Source organism: Ctenopharyngodon idella, chromosome 12 (assembly GCF_019924925.1).
Source record: "Ctenopharyngodon idella isolate HZGC_01 chromosome 12, HZGC01, whole genome shotgun sequence".
Taxonomy (NCBI): domain Eukaryota; kingdom Metazoa; phylum Chordata; class Actinopteri; order Cypriniformes; family Xenocyprididae; genus Ctenopharyngodon; species Ctenopharyngodon idella.
Genome location: NC_067231.1, coordinates 16,118,876 through 16,136,232, shown reverse-complemented (window position 1 = coordinate 16,136,232; position 17,357 = coordinate 16,118,876). Strand labels below are relative to the sequence as shown.

The window sequence follows — 17,357 nt, the reverse complement described above, 5'->3', positions numbered from 1 at the left end:
GTTTTTTTTTTATATATCCTTTCTCTCTGTTTGTCTTTTCCTCCTTTTTCCTTTGTGATTTCATTCTCTGTGTCACCGTGCTTCTGTGTTTTACTCTTCAGGAGAATTTGTTAATTTTCTGAGAAATGGGCAGGATTTATGAATGCTGGCTTATTCCGCACTGTTTTGTGCTGTATAGTTCAAGTATTCTTTCCTCAGGATAGGTTTTTATGGTGACATACAGCTTGTGCTGTCATTGGGACCTGCTTTCCTGCTCTGAAACAGAACTACAATCTATCAGCTTTTTCTGCATTTTTGTGACAGTTAAATTACTTCAAATGCCACTAGGCATGGCTATTTATTGAAGGAAAATGTTTTCAACAAGTGGAAAGCAATGAAACAAGCTTTTTAGCCTTTTTAGCCTTGATCACAGACGAATGTCAGGCTTTCTCTCCAACTTTTGTCTGAAGATGTTTTAACCTTCTGGGGTCTGAGGTGTTTTCTGGGCCCTGGAGGTGTTTTGACATGCCCTAACATTTGTGCTTATTTCAGTTACTTAAAACATTCTTGTAGCCTTGATCTTGTAGTCTAGAATTTTCACTACACAATGATATGAAAATCATCCTGCCCACTCATTCACATAAAACAATATATTGATTTAACTTTTGTGAGACACTTTGTGTGTTTGAAAGGCTGTATGAGAGGGAGTGAAAATGGCCATGAATCTTGATGTGTTTCACACCTAGGAAGAACATTAAAAAAATCTTTATCTTTATATATAGAGCTGTGTGATATAATATAGTTTACAGCTTGTGATGATACAATCTCAGAGCAGAGATTTGCTCTAGAGTATAGAAATATTTGGTTATTTTGTATATCCTTCCAGTGACATATGAGAGGTAAGATGGCATATATTAATACTGACACATATTAATGTCAGTAAGGTGTATAGTGATATCAAATGATAAACTTGTCAGTCATCCATGTTCACAGCTTTTATCTGTGTGTGCATCTGTCCTGAACATCTCTCTTCACACCACAGACTGAGAGTGAGGGCCCGTTAGAATCGAGACAGAGACATAATAAAAGACCTTCAGATGTTTTCTGATTTGTAAAGAATGTCTACGGCATGTTGAGACCAAAGCTGCTAGAAAATGAAAGCATATGAACACTGGATTTCTTTTTCCCTGGTATCAGTACTAAATATAGCTTTGTGTTTTTACAAGGTTCAGTGCTAACCCATCAAACGCTTTGAAGATGGAGAGAGTGGCAAGACAAGAGAGTGCAGTGGATTCACTGCTAGTTTTGGTTCACATTTAGTCCAGCCACTTAATATGGACAACACATGTGCTACTTTCTTCTTCTCTCTTTCTGTCTCCGCCTCTATATGACTATTTTTCTCACTTCTTATCACTCTCTTTGTCTGTCTCCTTTATCACTTTCATTAGTTTCTTCATATTTTCCCACCCCTTTCTTTCAAGTCTACCTTTATTTCTCATTATTAGTCCTACTATATGTGCTTTCTCTCTTTCATCTGATGTTCGCCTGTTCTCACATCCATGTTCCTTGTGTAGTCCTACTTTATTTTAGAGATGTGCAATACATTGGCACCATATCTGTTATTATTTAATAATTTGATATTTTACATTTAGATTACCTTTTCCATCATCTAAAACTCACCTAAAGATCTGCTTGGTTACAAACATTCTTCCAGATATCTTCCTTTGTGTACAGCAGAACCAAGCGGCAACCTCCTCCAGTTTCTCTTGAAGCCAATACGGAAGTGACTTAAACTGCAATTCAATGACTAGCCGTAAGGGACAGGCTCCAAAAGAGAGCAGAATCTCATTGGCTATGTTTACATGCACCCAAATAATCCATTTGTAATCGGATCGACGGCTCAATCGGATTGGAAAAACATTCATGTAAACACCTTAATCGATCCGATTGAGCTTGATCCGAATGAAATTTCGATCGGATTGGAAGGCGTGGTTTATCCGATCCAACAGCAAAAAATGACCATGTAAACGCTTGAATTTGACTACTTTCTCAATCATATCCAGAAGTCTCTGGGGCACATGCACAGTGCAATGTTGACATGCATTACGTAGTGCGCAAGCTCACATTCACGTCTTTAGTTGTAAAAGCCATTGCTGATTTATGAATGTGTATGCCAACAGGGCAAACATGATGAGCTCTGTTGGTGTCACATCCACGGTTGTCTCCACAAGTGTAATTGATATGATGTCACACGCAGAGCGTGTGCACAAAAGTTTTAATCGGAAACTATATAAAACACATATAAATGGATATTTGAATCAGATTACAATGTACATATTTAGAGTATATGTAAACAGATCTGCAATCGGATTCAGTTCATTCGGATTGACGAAAATTGGTGCGTGTAAACATAGCCATTGAGTCCCATGTTAAAATGCCCAACTTTACAGCAGAAAAAAAAACATGTTTACAGCCTGGATCAAATTGTGGTTTTGTCTATACAGCTAATTTTGCCCTTCATGACAACTCTGAGGGGGGTGAATTTTTTTTATAACACATCTATTTAAATTATATTAAGTCTTAAAGTTTTGCATAATTAAGGGCGTGGTCACTTGAGTGACAGGTTTGCCGCTGCTGTCTGTGAGCCCTCACATTACCTCAGCTAATTCCAGCTGCTGAATTTGGCATCTCTGCCGTGTTTGTGCTTTTTTTCTGGATTATTTTATACAATTATCAAATAATATGGCTGCTTGTGCTGGTTGAGACAAATGTGCGTCTGTGTACACATGCAGAAGATAAACAGAACACACGTTGTTGGATTGTCTTGGCATTGGCTAAAAGTTTTGTTCGTGAGATTTACAATGGCAATGGCTGGAGAATATGCCTCTCAAGACTCCACAAACTCCGACAGCACTGCTTGGATAATATAACTAAAACTGCTGTACTATTTTGAAAAATTATACTTTGGAAGCGGGCTCATTTGTTTGTGAGAGTCTAATGTATATACGATCATATACAGTTTTACAACATAAACGCTGCTGAGGTTGCATAATTTCTTGAAGAACGATGATGGAGAGCAGAGCATTCAGAAGAAATATGATGCAAACAATGGACAATATATCAATATTTCGTGGATTTAATGCTTTTGTGAACAAAAAGTGCTGTTGTTTGTTTTTCAATGGACGCTCATGGACATTTTACCCAAGTGCAACGAATTGGATTGATCTTGCAATCGCTATTTCATTACAAAGGTATGGAGTGCTATTTTGGTTTTGCGTGTTATCATTTGCACACCCGACACAAATTACAATTACTGGTGCTGGAGCATCTATATCGTAAAAAAGACACCATAGATAGTAAACCTTAGAACTTTTAAATGATATAACTTATCTTTATTAATATTTTAGATAGTGTCTAAGATCGATAGATAGCTTCTTTAGCCTGCTAACATGATCACGTCATGCTAGGCGGGCATGGTTTCAGCAACCAGGCACCTCAGTTCCAACCACGTCCCGCCTCTTTGCCCATTTTCAGTTATCCGGGAGTGACGTGTGGTGACGCGCTGCTAAGATGGCAGCGGCCTCATTTTCGCTTCAAATATGCTCTTCAGAAATCTACGGGTGATGTCACAGACACTACGTCCATATTTTTTTTTACAGTCTATGAGCAGAACAAAGAAATTTATACAGGTTTGGAACAACTTGAGGGTGAGTAAATGATGATATAATTTTAATTTTTGGGTGAACTATCCCTATAAGTGTCTGAAAACATTGCATTCAGTTTGCACTTAAGTATATTCTTGTAAATTATTTTATTTCCATAAGTACTCTTTTTAAAGTTATGCTAAATTGTACTTCTTTTTCACAAGTGACTACTCACACTACTTCTATTACAAAATGGCATAGAACAGATATGCGAATTGGAACGCACCTTGTGTCTAGTAAACGAGGGTCCTAGGCAGGCCTAATCACTGCATCTTATCAGTTGCTCATTTTATGAAAAAGAAACAGAAGTGTGTGTTCAGTTTCCAGGAGATTGGACTTGAGTGTCTGATTTCAAAGGTCTGTTGCACGAGCAGCATTACAGCAGCTTACATGCCTCTTTGGGACCTACTGCATTGAGCACAAGGCCAGCCATGGAGAGAAAAGCTTCTCTTTGTCTGCTCCATTTATTAAAAAAAAAAAAAAAAAAAAAGTAGAGTAGAAAAACAAGGCATCACATTAAAAACACACGTGGAAGTTGAGTTTCTGGTGTTTTCTCTAGGGGAAAGCTGATCTTAGATCTGTGGTTTTGACCTAAACAAACAGCAATCACTAAAGAAGCCATAATTTGTTGATTAAAGATGATTAATAGTGTAGTATTTTTGCTGGATCTCCTGCTTTATTTATCTGTCACTCACCCTTCTGTTATTTCATTCCACCGATAAAGGACATGCCGTGAATGATATCAAAACCACAGTCGTCTCCGCAAGATGTATCAGGAGCCTGGCCCAACAATTGCCACATGTTTAGTTTGTTGTACTCACTGCGTAGGCAACTTCTGAGGAACGACCAGCCTAAAACACTGTGTGTGTATATAGCAACTGTCAAAACAGAATTTTTTTTAAGGCCAATCCGTTATCATCTCCAACATTTCAGAGCTTGTTTTCTTTTAATTGCTAACTTAGGTCATTGTCTATGGTTTCAGGCCGCAGCACAGCAGTAGTCTGTATCAAAGGATCTTTCCCCACCCCTGTTTATAGTCACAATACCAGACACTTATACACAACATGTGCTCAAAAAAATATGACTTGAAGGGATGATGATTTTGGGGTGTGGGTGAAATGGGTCGAAAAAAGGGGTTCATGGAGAAATTAAGCTATTGATGCAAAAAAATACAAGAATTATATGATGCAAATGTAGGAGTGCACAACAGCCTTCATACAGATACATATACAGACAAATAACATGGGCATCTTCTGTCTAATGTCAGTCGGAGTTCTGTTGCACATGTTTTAGATGAATGAAATGTATAAAAGAACAACTGTTTCTAATCATCTGTCCATCTGTCTGCGGGTTATGATTGAGCACCTAATGTAATTGCTGCACATGTGTTTTTGTGTGTGAACAGGGGGCTAATCAGACAGCCACAGTGATTGTTTTGTGCTCTTTGAGAGACTTTAACCTGGTCCAGGAGATGTGTCAGCTGGCTATCAGAGATGTGGGGGGGCTGGAGGTTCTCATCAACCTGCTTGACACAGATGAGATCAGATGTAAAGTAAGTGCATCCAGACTCAGTTAATTAGGTCAGAAGTCACCATTTGACTCTGAGAAATGTTTATTTATCTGTTTTATTTCATTTAAATTTTTACATATGTACACTACCATTCAAAAGTTTGGGGATGGTAAGATTTAAAAAAAATAAACAAAAGCAGTCTCTTATGCTCACCAAGGCTACATTTATTAAACAAAGTCAAAAATATAGTAAAAACAGTAGTATTGTAAAATATATTTACAATTTAAAATAACTTTTTAAAAAAATGTAATTTATTCCTGTGATGGCAAAGCTGAATTTTCAGCAGCCTCACATGATTCTTTAGAAATCATACTAATATGCTAATTTATTGATCAGGTAACATTTCTTATTATCAATGTTGAAACAGTTGTGTTGCCTAATATTTTTGTGGAATTACATTTTTTTTTTTCAGGATTCTTTGATGAATGGAAAGTTCAAAAGAACAGCATTTATTTGAAATATAGATCTTTTGTAGTGTTATTAATGTCTTTACTGCCACTTTTAATCAATTTAATGCATCCTTGCTGAATAATTTTTTTTTCTTTTTTTAAAAACATACTAACCCCAGCGTTTTTAACGATGGTGTATTTACATATTATTTTTCTTTTACTTTTATATTATAGCATTAATATTAGTATGACAATAATTATGGCGCTTTTCCACTGCGTGATATTACTCTTGGCTTGGCTAAGCTCAGTACGGCACGGCTCGGCTCGCTTTACTTTCGGTTTGCTTTTTCACTGTGGTTTAGTACCGCTTCAAAGTGGGTGGGATTATACACTGATCGTTATAGTTGCGCCTCCTCTACTTCCGTGGATCCGCTCCTCGTCTACCAACGAGTCTGCACCTCGTCTACTGACCACGATACAGCCATTTCTTTTTTCAAGTTGCGTGAAACAGTCGTTTAAAGCAAGTCGTTTCGTAAACCAATGATACTGCGGTGGCTGTTACTGACTATTTAAATCTAGCGTGTTTGGTGTCTCGTGTTTCAAATCCAATGACGCTGGTAGTGATGATTCTCTCTGACCAATCAGTGATCTGCAGTGTTTACATGTCACATTTAATATCGGTACAGCATGCTTGGAACCTCCACCGATGTAGTACTATTTAAGCGAGCCATACCGTTCCGTGCCGAGCCGTACCATGCAGTGGAAAAGTGCCATTAGTTGCTGTTCCCTGCCACTTCCTAATATGCACACATGGTAATACAATATACTGAGACACTGTGGCTGATTTCTACATTTATATTGTCGAAAATTACCAAAATATTGAATTGTTAAATGAAACACGCATCAGGGTAACACTTACTATTATAAAAAAGCATATCAAACAGAAATGTGTTAAGGCCACTGACATTTTTGTTCTCGAGTGTAGAAGAGAAGTTGGAGCTTTCATAAAATTCCAGCAAGTTGTAAACTCAAAAGTTTCAATCATTTCTACATGATGTAGCATTAGGTATATGAAGCAGTTATTCTTATAATGGATACTTTACTCTCCCTTGCTGTTAGATTGGTTCTCTGAAGATCTTGAAGGAGATCAGTTGTAACTCCCAGATTCGGCGGACCATCGCTGATTTGGGCGGTTTGCAGACTATGGTGTCTATCCTGGACTCTCCTGACAAAGAGCTGAAGTGCCTTGCTGCAGAGACCATTGCCAACGTGGCCAAGTTCAGACGGGCCCGCAGGACAGTCCGACAGCATGGTGGCATCAAGAGATTGGTGAGAACAAACATGAAGTCTGCGCTTGGGCAACCTTTTTTGACAAACGCTCTTGATTAAAAACTTGCACAAGGAAAAGAGACAAAAGGATGGAGAATGTTGAGGGACAAGCAATAGAACATACATATACCAGTCTCTATTTCTCCACTCTCTCTCTTTAAGTCTGTTTCTCCCAATAATTTTCTATTTCAGCATCAAAGGGAGCACATTGCAGGTAAAAACAGATTGAATGTCGTTCTCCCCCTCATCCTGGCATGTGTGTTTATTGACAGAGTGACGCTCGGTATGATTAGGGCTCGCGTGTTACTCTGCTCTGTATATTTACTCGGGGCCAGACACGGACGTTCTCAATGTAGCTATCATAGATTAGTTACATTTAAAGTCCCAGACCACCTCTGAACAGCACTCGCATGTAATGCTGTGTTAGAGTGGCCTTTCTGACTTGACAGCAGGGAAACATGAAATTTACTCTTTGAAGGATGTGGTCATTTGTAGATTTTGGTGTGACATAGTCTGAATTTTCAAGCCCTCTTAAGTAACAGCCAATCTTTGGCTGATGATGAATGTTTAGATGAATGTTGGCAGCTTCAGGGCAGGATATTGTATTCCACATCCTGCACTGAAGATGTCATAAAACACACCATGACCCCACTAATAACATTCATACTCGTTTTCACATGACACGACTCTTCTGCCTTAATGCGGAGTGAAATGAAACAGTATAAAGGATCATAAGGAATAGAAATGTAATGTTATCATGATAACATGTGAGGCAAAGTGACAAATCTATTACATTGTCACAAAGTTCAAGCACAGGAAAGTGCTTTAAGATGAGGCAACAAGCTGAAGTTGTTTCTGGCAGGTGGAGTTGTTGGACTGCGTTCCTGATGGTGTGTCTCTGAGTAAGGAGCAGGAGAGGGACGTGGAGGTGGCGCGCTGTGGGGCTCTGGCTCTCTGGAGCTGCAGCAAGAGCACCTGGAACAAGGAAGCCATCCGCCGGGCTGGGGGAATCCCTCTGCTCGCTCGGCTGCTCAAATCACCGCAGAAGAACATGCTCATCCCTGTGGTGGGAACATTGCAGGAGTGCGCTTCTGAGGTTTGCCCAAACTGTTAAAATTAGTCAATTTTAGAATGAGTTTTGAATACCTTATTGCAAACAAACAGAAAATTTTCATAAATCCAGCCCACTAGTACATTTGTGTGCTGCACCAAAATCAGGGGCTGGATTCACGAAAATCTTCTCACAAAAGAAGTTAAGAAAATTCTAGGAAGTTTGTAAGAATGTTCCTAAGTGTGAAATTCTTAAGAAGTTGTCAGATATTTTCTTAAGAACATCTTAATTTTTTTCTTAAGAAGAAAATGACTTTGGTGTTATTTGATTGAAAGGCGGGTATTGCTGAAGACTCACCAAATGAAACAATCTTAAGAAAAGATTTTAATCAAAGATGCATTAAATTGATCAAAAGTGACAGTAAAGACATTTATAATGTTACAAAAATAATTCTAAGTCACATACATGCGGCTATTAAAATGTGTCATGGTTTCCACAAAAATATTAAGCAGCACATCTGTTTTCAACATTGATAATAAGAAATTATAAATAATAAAATGGAATAATAAGAAATGAGCACCAAATCAGCATATTAGATTGATTTCTGAAGGCTCATGTGACACTAAAGACTGAAAATTCACCTTTGCCATTACAGGAATAAATTACATTTTAAAATGTATTAAAATAGAAAACAGTTATTTTAAATTCTAATAATATTTCACAAAATTACTGTTTTTACTGTATTTTTGATCAAATAAATGCAGCCCTGATGTGGTTAAAAAGTCTTACCAACCCTAAACCTTTAAACAGTAGTGTAATTTTAATTTCAAATGTATTTTTATAATAATTTATATGCCATGGAACTGTAAATACTACTAAATACAATAAAGTATATTTACAAAGTATTGTGAAACATAATGCAAGCTACAAATGCAACATGTAAAGCCACTCTATATAAGGACACTTAGTGCAAAGTATGGCTGAAAATAGCATGCTGTTCATGAAACCTTACTTTTGACTGGCAGATAGTTTCTATTAAAGGACCGGTTCGAAGATGTGAATGACTGTATGATGCCAGAAGCAAGAAACCCTAGGATGAAATAAGCGCTATGTCGCTGCACGCAGTGTTGTTTGGCAAGGCAGAGTGGTTTTTACGGTAGGTGTTCAGCGTAGAAAGTCATTCTGCATGTTTGTGTTGGCAGAAGAGCTACAGAATTGCTATACAGACTGAGGGCATGATTGAGGATCTGGTGAAGAACCTCAGCTGTGACAACCAGGAGCTCCAAATGCACTGTGCCAGCGCTATCTTTAAGGTACGGCCGTACACACTCAACTACAATTTTCTTTGGCGATGTATAAAAGGGGTGAGGTTGAGGTAAAAATGAAATGGCATACTAATTTAGTCCTGGCTTTGACTGTCACATCACAGTATACATCTCGATACTACTTAAATCTTTCTATGTGTGTCTGGCTTCATTCCTCTTTTAGTGTGCAGAAGATAAACATACCCGTGATCTGGTGCGGCAGTACGGCGGACTGAAGCCACTGGTCGTGTTGCTCAACCAAGCTGAAAACAAGCAGTTACTAGCCGCCACAACTGGAGCCATCTGGAAATGTTCCATCAGCATGGAAAATGTTGCTAAGTATGTGCATCATGTAACTGAAGAGCTTCTGCAAAAACATTTATTTAATTTTTCAGAGAAATTATGACAGTTTTCCTCTCAGAACAACGGCACGTGCTAGTCGATGAGTTGAATGAACTCCACAGCAAATACACACATTTATCCACTAACCAAACGTCCAGTTGTAACTTCTTCCTGAGTCTCTCCATCAGTGTCCGACTCTGGTTTGAACAATATAATGCTGAACACTGTTACTGACAACCGTTATTTTGTCTGCGTGAGATTCTTCAGCTTTGTTGTTGTTGGGCAGCCGAAGCTTGTGAAAGGGGCATTATAGCTCCCCTTTAATAAGTTTATCACAGACACATTTTTTGTTTAGCATTTCTTATTAGTTTGTCATGAGTTTTATCTTGCAGATAGCAGATTTAAAAGAAAGGTTGTTTTAAAAATAAATAAATATTTTTTTACTAAGATTTTGTTCATTTTAAAATAATATTCCATTCCTAAAAATCTAAATTTTGTCGCGTGGTCAACTAGACCTCCTGATCTCAATGTGGCATATGAGTCTTTAGACTAGGAGGAGTCAAGTAAATGTGAGATGCGTAATTGGCTCCAGATTTGGCCAAATCGTGTACCACAAAGTGGTCTGGTTAGGGAGAAGGACAGAGGATGTGCAATCAAATACAGCCTTCATTTTTAAGAGATGTCTCATTTGTTCACTTCTAACACTCAGATTTTCCGTGGCTCAGAGCTGTCAACCATTGTCCATCTGAGTCTGCGCTGAGTGCGGCTACAGAAGTGATTATTTGAAGAGAGAGCAAAAGTTTTTATAAACTCTGTCAATGAGCTCTGATCTTTTATGATGACTTTTTGCTGAAGGAATGCAAATTGTTCTTTCACCCATACCGCTAACAAAAGATGAAGTAAAGTGTTGATTTTATAGACGCCCGTGATGTGTTAGTCGAGGCCGTTGCTCCATTAGTGCAGCAAGTGGGCTGTGGGAGATGTGGAATGCATCTCTGAAACAGTCGTGCTGTAATAATCAGGAGTGTAAGCTGAAAGACTCTTAAATCGTTTGTCATGTAAAGCACGCTGGCCTTTATTCCAACGTCACTTAGCTCAGCGAAGATGATGACCGTCCTGGAGGCTTTCCTGGTGTAATTTTTCTGGCGGCTGATGTCTTTTAAGCCAGTCATTTTCCCCTATAAATACAAAAAACCTTGGAATCTTCATCTGGCTTGCCCGTTCTGTCACACAAGCACTCTCATATAAAAGTGATTTACACATATTACTTTGCTTCGCAGTATGCGTTTGGGGACTCAAAAATGCATTATTTAATTCCACCATTACCTGTCTATAAATTATCAGGTGTTATTTTCACAAGTTTGAGGCCAAGGAGCTGATAAATTTTACATTTTTAGTTTATGATAAGAGCTTTTTTTTATTTTATGGGATTGTTATAGACTAGGATCTGTAGAAGGATCTACTGTCTGGCCCCACACCAGTCGCAAATAGAATAGTATTGAAAGAGGAATTCAGAGGGAGGCTTGTGTCTGAAATGGCCCAGTAGCAGTAAGGCCACTCTCTCTCCACCTCATAAGTCAAAACTGACAAAAGCTCATCCTGCGTTTACATCAGGCTTAGTTTGCTGAAACTAGAGGCAGGTGCCCCATGCCACATTCAATTCGCTTAATGTCCCATTAGCCAAATAAGTGTCCTCCATGAAAAGTAATGCTCTGTGAAAACATTTAGTTGTTAAGATTGGTGCCACGGTAATACGTCTGAAGAAGCCTCATTGAATCTTGTGCTAAAAAGAGAGATTAAACAAGCCAGTAAACAAAGTTTGTTAACACTAATGATGTATAAAGGCCCGTTCACACAGCAAAAATGATAACTATAACCATAAAGATTTTCTAGAGAATAGTGGAGTTCATGCCACAGTTATAAAAAGAAACAACATTGTTGGAATCACTTTCAGAGTGTTATTCCCCCCAGGTGATGAACAATAAAAGCAATGACAGCCAATCAGAACCCATCTGACATTAATATATTTATCATTATAGGATCATTGTAGTTAGTGTTCTTGGGTCTTAATACTTATGATTCTTTTAAAAATGAGTCTTTTTGGTCCACAAAACAAAATGTTTCCTCTTTTATTTTTCTTATTGGTTTTTTTTATCATCATAATCTTTTTTATTATATTTTATGCAGAATCCGTTCCTTTGTATCATTATTTTAGTTATCATATCAACTCTTTATCTCCTTTTCGACAGTTATTTTAATATTACAGCATTGGTATTATTTTGTCTTAAAAAGTGGTGGGGATGTGCACATACTTGCGCTGTTTATTGTTTATAAATCAAAATGTGTTGAGACAAGGTATAAATATCAGGTTTGTCTGGTCGGCGCAAATATATGCGTTTTACATGTTTGAATTCAGTAATGAAGAACAATGGATTGGAGGTGCTTTGTAAACCTTTCTGTGTTGAGGACAAAATCAACTTTGGCTAAAAGTGGTGGTGACACGTCCCACCTGCCCCACCTGCAAATTACGCCTATTTATTATAGTCTGTATTGTGCTGTGTTCACTTGCACAGGTGGCTGGTTGAAAGTTATAGATGTCAGCTGTATAGAAAATCACTGTGTTTCTGGCAGAATATTTAATGCAAGAAAGAACTGGTTTTAAACTGTTTTTTTTTTTGTTTTGTTTTTTTTGTACAACATATAAAGCATCAAGGTCAAACACAGCATTTGGAATAAAACAACCAACCATTTATGAAAATTAAATCTGTCGAAGTAGGGGAGTGCCAGGTCAGTGAGCATTTACCAGGGAATGTTTTCTCGATCCATCTGGTCTTGGTGTAAGTGCAGTGTGCCATTTCAGAAACAATCCCAGCCTGGCGTTTTAAGGCAAAAATCATTTTAGAATGTATTTTACAGTGGTCATAATTTTGACGTGCTTTTCGTCCTTGTTTTTCTCCATTGAAAGCACACAAGCTGAGAGTCCTGGTGTTGCCAGCTGCAGACAGCATGTCTTTGTGTGGCTGATGAGAGGGCTGGCCATGCGAGTCCAGCAGAGAGAGGGGTTCAGGGCTGGGTTGAAGGGGCTTTTAGAAGGTGGCTGTGCCTGAACAGAATGTGAGACCTCCACAAATATGCTGGGAAAGGCATATGTTAACCATTTAGCTGATTAATGATGCATAAAATTAAAATGGTTATATTATAACAAGAAAAATATTAGAATGATTATAATCATAACCTTAATATAATTATACACAAAGGGTGATATTCACTGGAGTTTTTACTCATATAGAGCTTTTATTGCAAGATCACAGTAATCTACTATTTTTCAGCTAAGAATGCTCTAAATGCTTAATTATGCGGTAATTTCTAGTGATGAATATTCATCTGAAATGGCAAAAAAAATAACATTTGTTCGACTGAAATATCAAGAGGCGGCTCATTGCAGAAGAACGATAATACAACACGATACTCTGAACAGCATACCATATTCAAATATCCAAATTTAATTTTGGTTTCAGTTTTTGGCTAAATGAAAACTTTAATTTTGGTTTTGGTGTTTCATTAAAAAAATTCATAGTGCATCACTACTAATTTCCTTATGAGAAAAGCCTTATTTGAAAGGGATTAGAACTGATAACCGTACAAAATTGCATTTAAAACTATATCTAAACACAGTTTATCTCCATAAATTTACATTAGAAATAATAAATGCTTGGCTGAGAAAATGGGAGATGGCAACAGTTGCTAATGCTGGAATGTTTTTAAGGTGGGGCTTAGCAAAGGGTCAATTGTTTTGGGTTTTACTCTTCACTTACAGATAAAAAATTTCTGTCCAGTCTTTCCTTAGCAACCCACATAAAATATCCTTTCTTACAGCTATAACAATGTGTTTCGCAAAGAAAATTCTATACTATTAATCAAAGAGTTGATGGGAGCATTTAGGATGCCATTAGGAGCTCTAAAACAGTGCATGCTCACTCTTTAACCTTCGTTTTGCGGTAGCGACTGATCGGTGCTGTTTCATGTTGTTTCTCTTGGCATGGTTATTTGGCAGGTCGGTGTTGGCTTTACAAAAATAGACAACACCCACAGTCCATTTATCAGAGGTAACATGTAATTACTCCACAACTTTAATGTAGCATACTGATAACATTTCTCTGATGGCATCTCTGTTTTACATGCTATGTTTTTCACATAGACTTGGCCTTATTTCTGACCTTTTTTTTTTTTTTCTTCTTCTTCTTCTTCTTTTTTTTTTTTTTTTTTTTTTTTTTTTTATAAAGCTGAGCTAATTTTGGCCACTATTCTTTAAATTTACTCTCGAGAAAATATTGGTTGACTTTGACCAGAGCCAAGTGACCTTGGACACTCTTTCCAATGGCCATCAGGGCTGCTTAGCCAGAAACCGTAACTGTGAATAAAAACAGCCATATAGCTTAACCGTACATCAGAGATTAGTTGAGGCTCCCTGTGACCACATTATATGCCTTTTAAATGTTTACTGTAGTTTACCACTACTTGGCAAACAAGGCCAGAATCGCACCAAAAGCTCTTGTTGTCTTGCTCCAAACCAGAAAATGTGGTCATTGAGCATAAATGCATATTGCGAGCAGCGTGGGAAATGTTGTGGCAATATAACATCACCGGATTTATTCTCCTCCCAGATATCCACAACCCTTACGAATACTTCCTGTTGCTATTTAGGGTTTTGAGTCTTCATGTTTTCACAATCCATTGCATGATGGGAGAAAAAAAAAAAAAAAGGTTTCATCTAATTATAAACAAACCATTTCATGTTTTTGTGTCCAATGAAGAAAGGTCCTTGAGAGCAATATAGGAAAGGTCCTTTTTCATGGACTTGGATTAGATACTACATTTTAAACTCAACAATTTAAACACGCAGGGGTAAAACTCACTATTCATTACAAAACTTTATTCTACAGCTGCAATTTTAAGATTTTAGATTACAAGCAAGTGTGTTCACAAAAGAAATGTGCTCAAGTTTGAAAGAAAAAAAAAAAGAGTGTACCCAAAATGGTCATTTTGTGGAAGCAACACAAAATGGTATTTTTCTTGCAAATAACCAATTGATGCCTTGGTATATTGAGTCCTTGTGTATGTTTTGGAAACACTTTGGAAATTATGTATGCACCATTTTCTTCGGCTTGCATACGAGTAATCTTTTCTTGCTCACTCTCTCTTTCTCTTTCTTTCCAGGTTTCAGGAGTATAAGGCACTGGAGATTCTGGTACGTCTGCTCACAGACCAACCTGAAGAGGTACTTGTTAATGTAGTGGGGGCTCTGGGAGAATGTGCCCAAATATCGGAGAATCTTGCCACCATCCGCAAGAGCGGTGGTATCAAGCCTTTGGTCAACCTACTCACTGGTACCAACCAGGCCCTTCTAGTGAACGTCACAAGGGCTGTGGGAGCCTGTGCTACTGACCCTGAGAACATGGCGTAAGTCTTACCTTTGATTGATTTGTAAATTTACAGCACTCTTAAATATGTCCTTTGCAAGTTAAATAAGAATGTTCGGTACTGTATGACATATTTTCACTGACTTTCTATTACCTAATTAACCTGGATCCAAAACGGTTGTCCTGAAACAATCCAACAGCTGACAATGCTCACAGTGTCCAACCTTGGCCCTGTAATCCCTCTCACTGTTGCCATTGGCTTGGTTTAGGATGACAAGGCATTGTTCTTGTTCTCTGTAAAAGATTTCATGTTCACTGCTTCTGCAGCGGATCCAACAGGCCCAGGGTTGTGCAGTTTGACCAGGCTCCACGCTCCACACATGCAGGGTGAGAGCCCTTAGCCCTGGTGCCGTAATTACAGGGCCCAAAGCTCTGTGTTTACTCTACCTGCTGTGAGAATCATAGCTGTGGCCGGAGTGGAGGCCTTTTATTGTCTCAATGCGGTCAGTTTGTATAAGCTGAAAAGCACTTCTGACAACGGCCATTTGGACTTGCTAAACAGAAACAGGCAGGAGAGCATAAGCACAGATGAGTATACAGAATGTCATTTTCAACTTTTCACTCTGTGCACTTGACTATACTGTATTGAGTGTCATGCAATAAAAAGACTGTGTAATGTGATATAATAGCAAGAAACATCTTTCTGTTGAGTTTCTCTCTCAGGCTGCATCCAACAAAAACAAACATACAATGCAACGAATGTATTCCAATTGGCTAACAAATAAGTGTGATGAACCAGCTCTTTTTTTGTGAATGACAAACAAAGAGTGTATGAATAGTACATTATGTATAGTCTCTTTCCTGAAATAAATTTCTCTTTTGAACGGTTCTTTTAATGATTAGTTCAAAAAGACAAGTTACTGGTTTGAACCAGTCTGAAACACTTCCTTGTATAATTTACAGCATTAGTAGAGAAAGAATTTTTCATATATAAGCAAAATGGACATTATAAATTAAATGCACCCAAAGGAATCTGAATTAAATCGGAATTGAATCAGTATCTAATAAATTCCAATTTATTCAAATCGATCAAATTCGAAAACGAATTGAAATCTGTATCAATGCTCAGCCCTAGAGGTGCCATATGGTCAACAAACAGAAAAACAAGTATCATTGTCTTAAACATATGCAAAGCACAAAACTGCCGTGTAATTCACACATTCACATAGAATTGAGTATTGGTCTTTTTTGTATATTTAACACATCTGACTCTCATTGCTTTTACAAGACTGTTATAGACTGCAGTCCCCTTCTTAATTAAGGCTGGACACAAATGAAGAGCGTTTTGTTCCCCTTCTCTTCGGCACCCAAACTCACACAGCCTTTGTCTGAAAGATTAATACGTTTATGGATGTGAGCAACCACAGTGGTGTAGTAAAAGTCCACAAAGCCTGTTTTTTGAAGAAATAAAGTCATTCATTTCATTTAACTATTTGAGTGACCCAGAACTTCAGTGCTGAAGATCTATGCTCTTGAAGAACATGTTTTCTCATGGAATCTATATTTAGAATTCGTCTTTTTGTTTCCATTTCCTTGTAGTTGTAAACAGAGAGTCTTTTTTGGATGAGTTTTCATTCCTTTGTGTTCCATGTTGATGGTTTATTTTAAGAATTAAGCAGAGTAGTCTGCAAAGCAATTAGCATAGCTTGTATTTGATAATTGTTTTCTTTCGTAGAACAGCATGTTCAGGCCTGTTTCTCAAATCAAGACCAGTACGAAGTATACATGATGGTCTGCCCTCCACATGGTATAAAATTATCGGAAAATCTTAAAATTATTGGTCAGTTTGAAAACACACTAATTGCCTTTTCAAAATCATTTATTGAAATATTTGATCTTTATTCATCTAATTCATTCCAAATAAATCTTCCATTGTTGGATTTGGTGCACAGATCCCAAACTATGAACTTCCACTGCTTCACCAGCCTACGGACTGATTTCTAAGTATATCCTACTGCTGTAGTGTTGAGTGCATCTTACCTGTTCAAGTGCAGGATTATGTCCTGCTCTTGAAGGATTTAGTGGCCTCTCAGGAACGCGTGGGCCTCTCCGTGTTATCATGCTTCTCAAACTGATTTATTATGAGGATGGGGTACGCTTGGTGTTGAGATGGTTCTGACCAGTGCTTGGCCCAACCTCGGTTTACTAGCACCTCCCTTTGCGGCGTGGTTTAGCAATTATGACAGCATTGAATGTCGGCCTTGTCGCT

At 37.9% G+C, this 17,357-nt stretch overlaps 1 protein-coding gene across 2 annotated transcripts in view; it reads left to right on the top strand.

Moving 5' to 3' along the window:
* Nucleotides 1–17,357, top strand: part of odad2 (outer dynein arm docking complex subunit 2) — a 65,912-nt gene that overhangs the window by 23,725 nt on the left and 24,830 nt on the right. For both annotated transcript variants that reach the window (XM_051914228.1, XM_051914229.1), the window contains exons 11-16: nt 5,089–5,235; nt 6,762–6,971; nt 7,834–8,067; nt 9,225–9,335; nt 9,511–9,665; nt 14,886–15,128. In XM_051914228.1, coding sequence (XP_051770188.1) covers nt 5,089–5,235; nt 6,762–6,971; nt 7,834–8,067; nt 9,225–9,335; nt 9,511–9,665; nt 14,886–15,128 — 1,100 coding nt within the window. The remainder of the gene's footprint in view (nt 1–5,088; nt 5,236–6,761; nt 6,972–7,833; nt 8,068–9,224; nt 9,336–9,510; nt 9,666–14,885; nt 15,129–17,357) is intronic.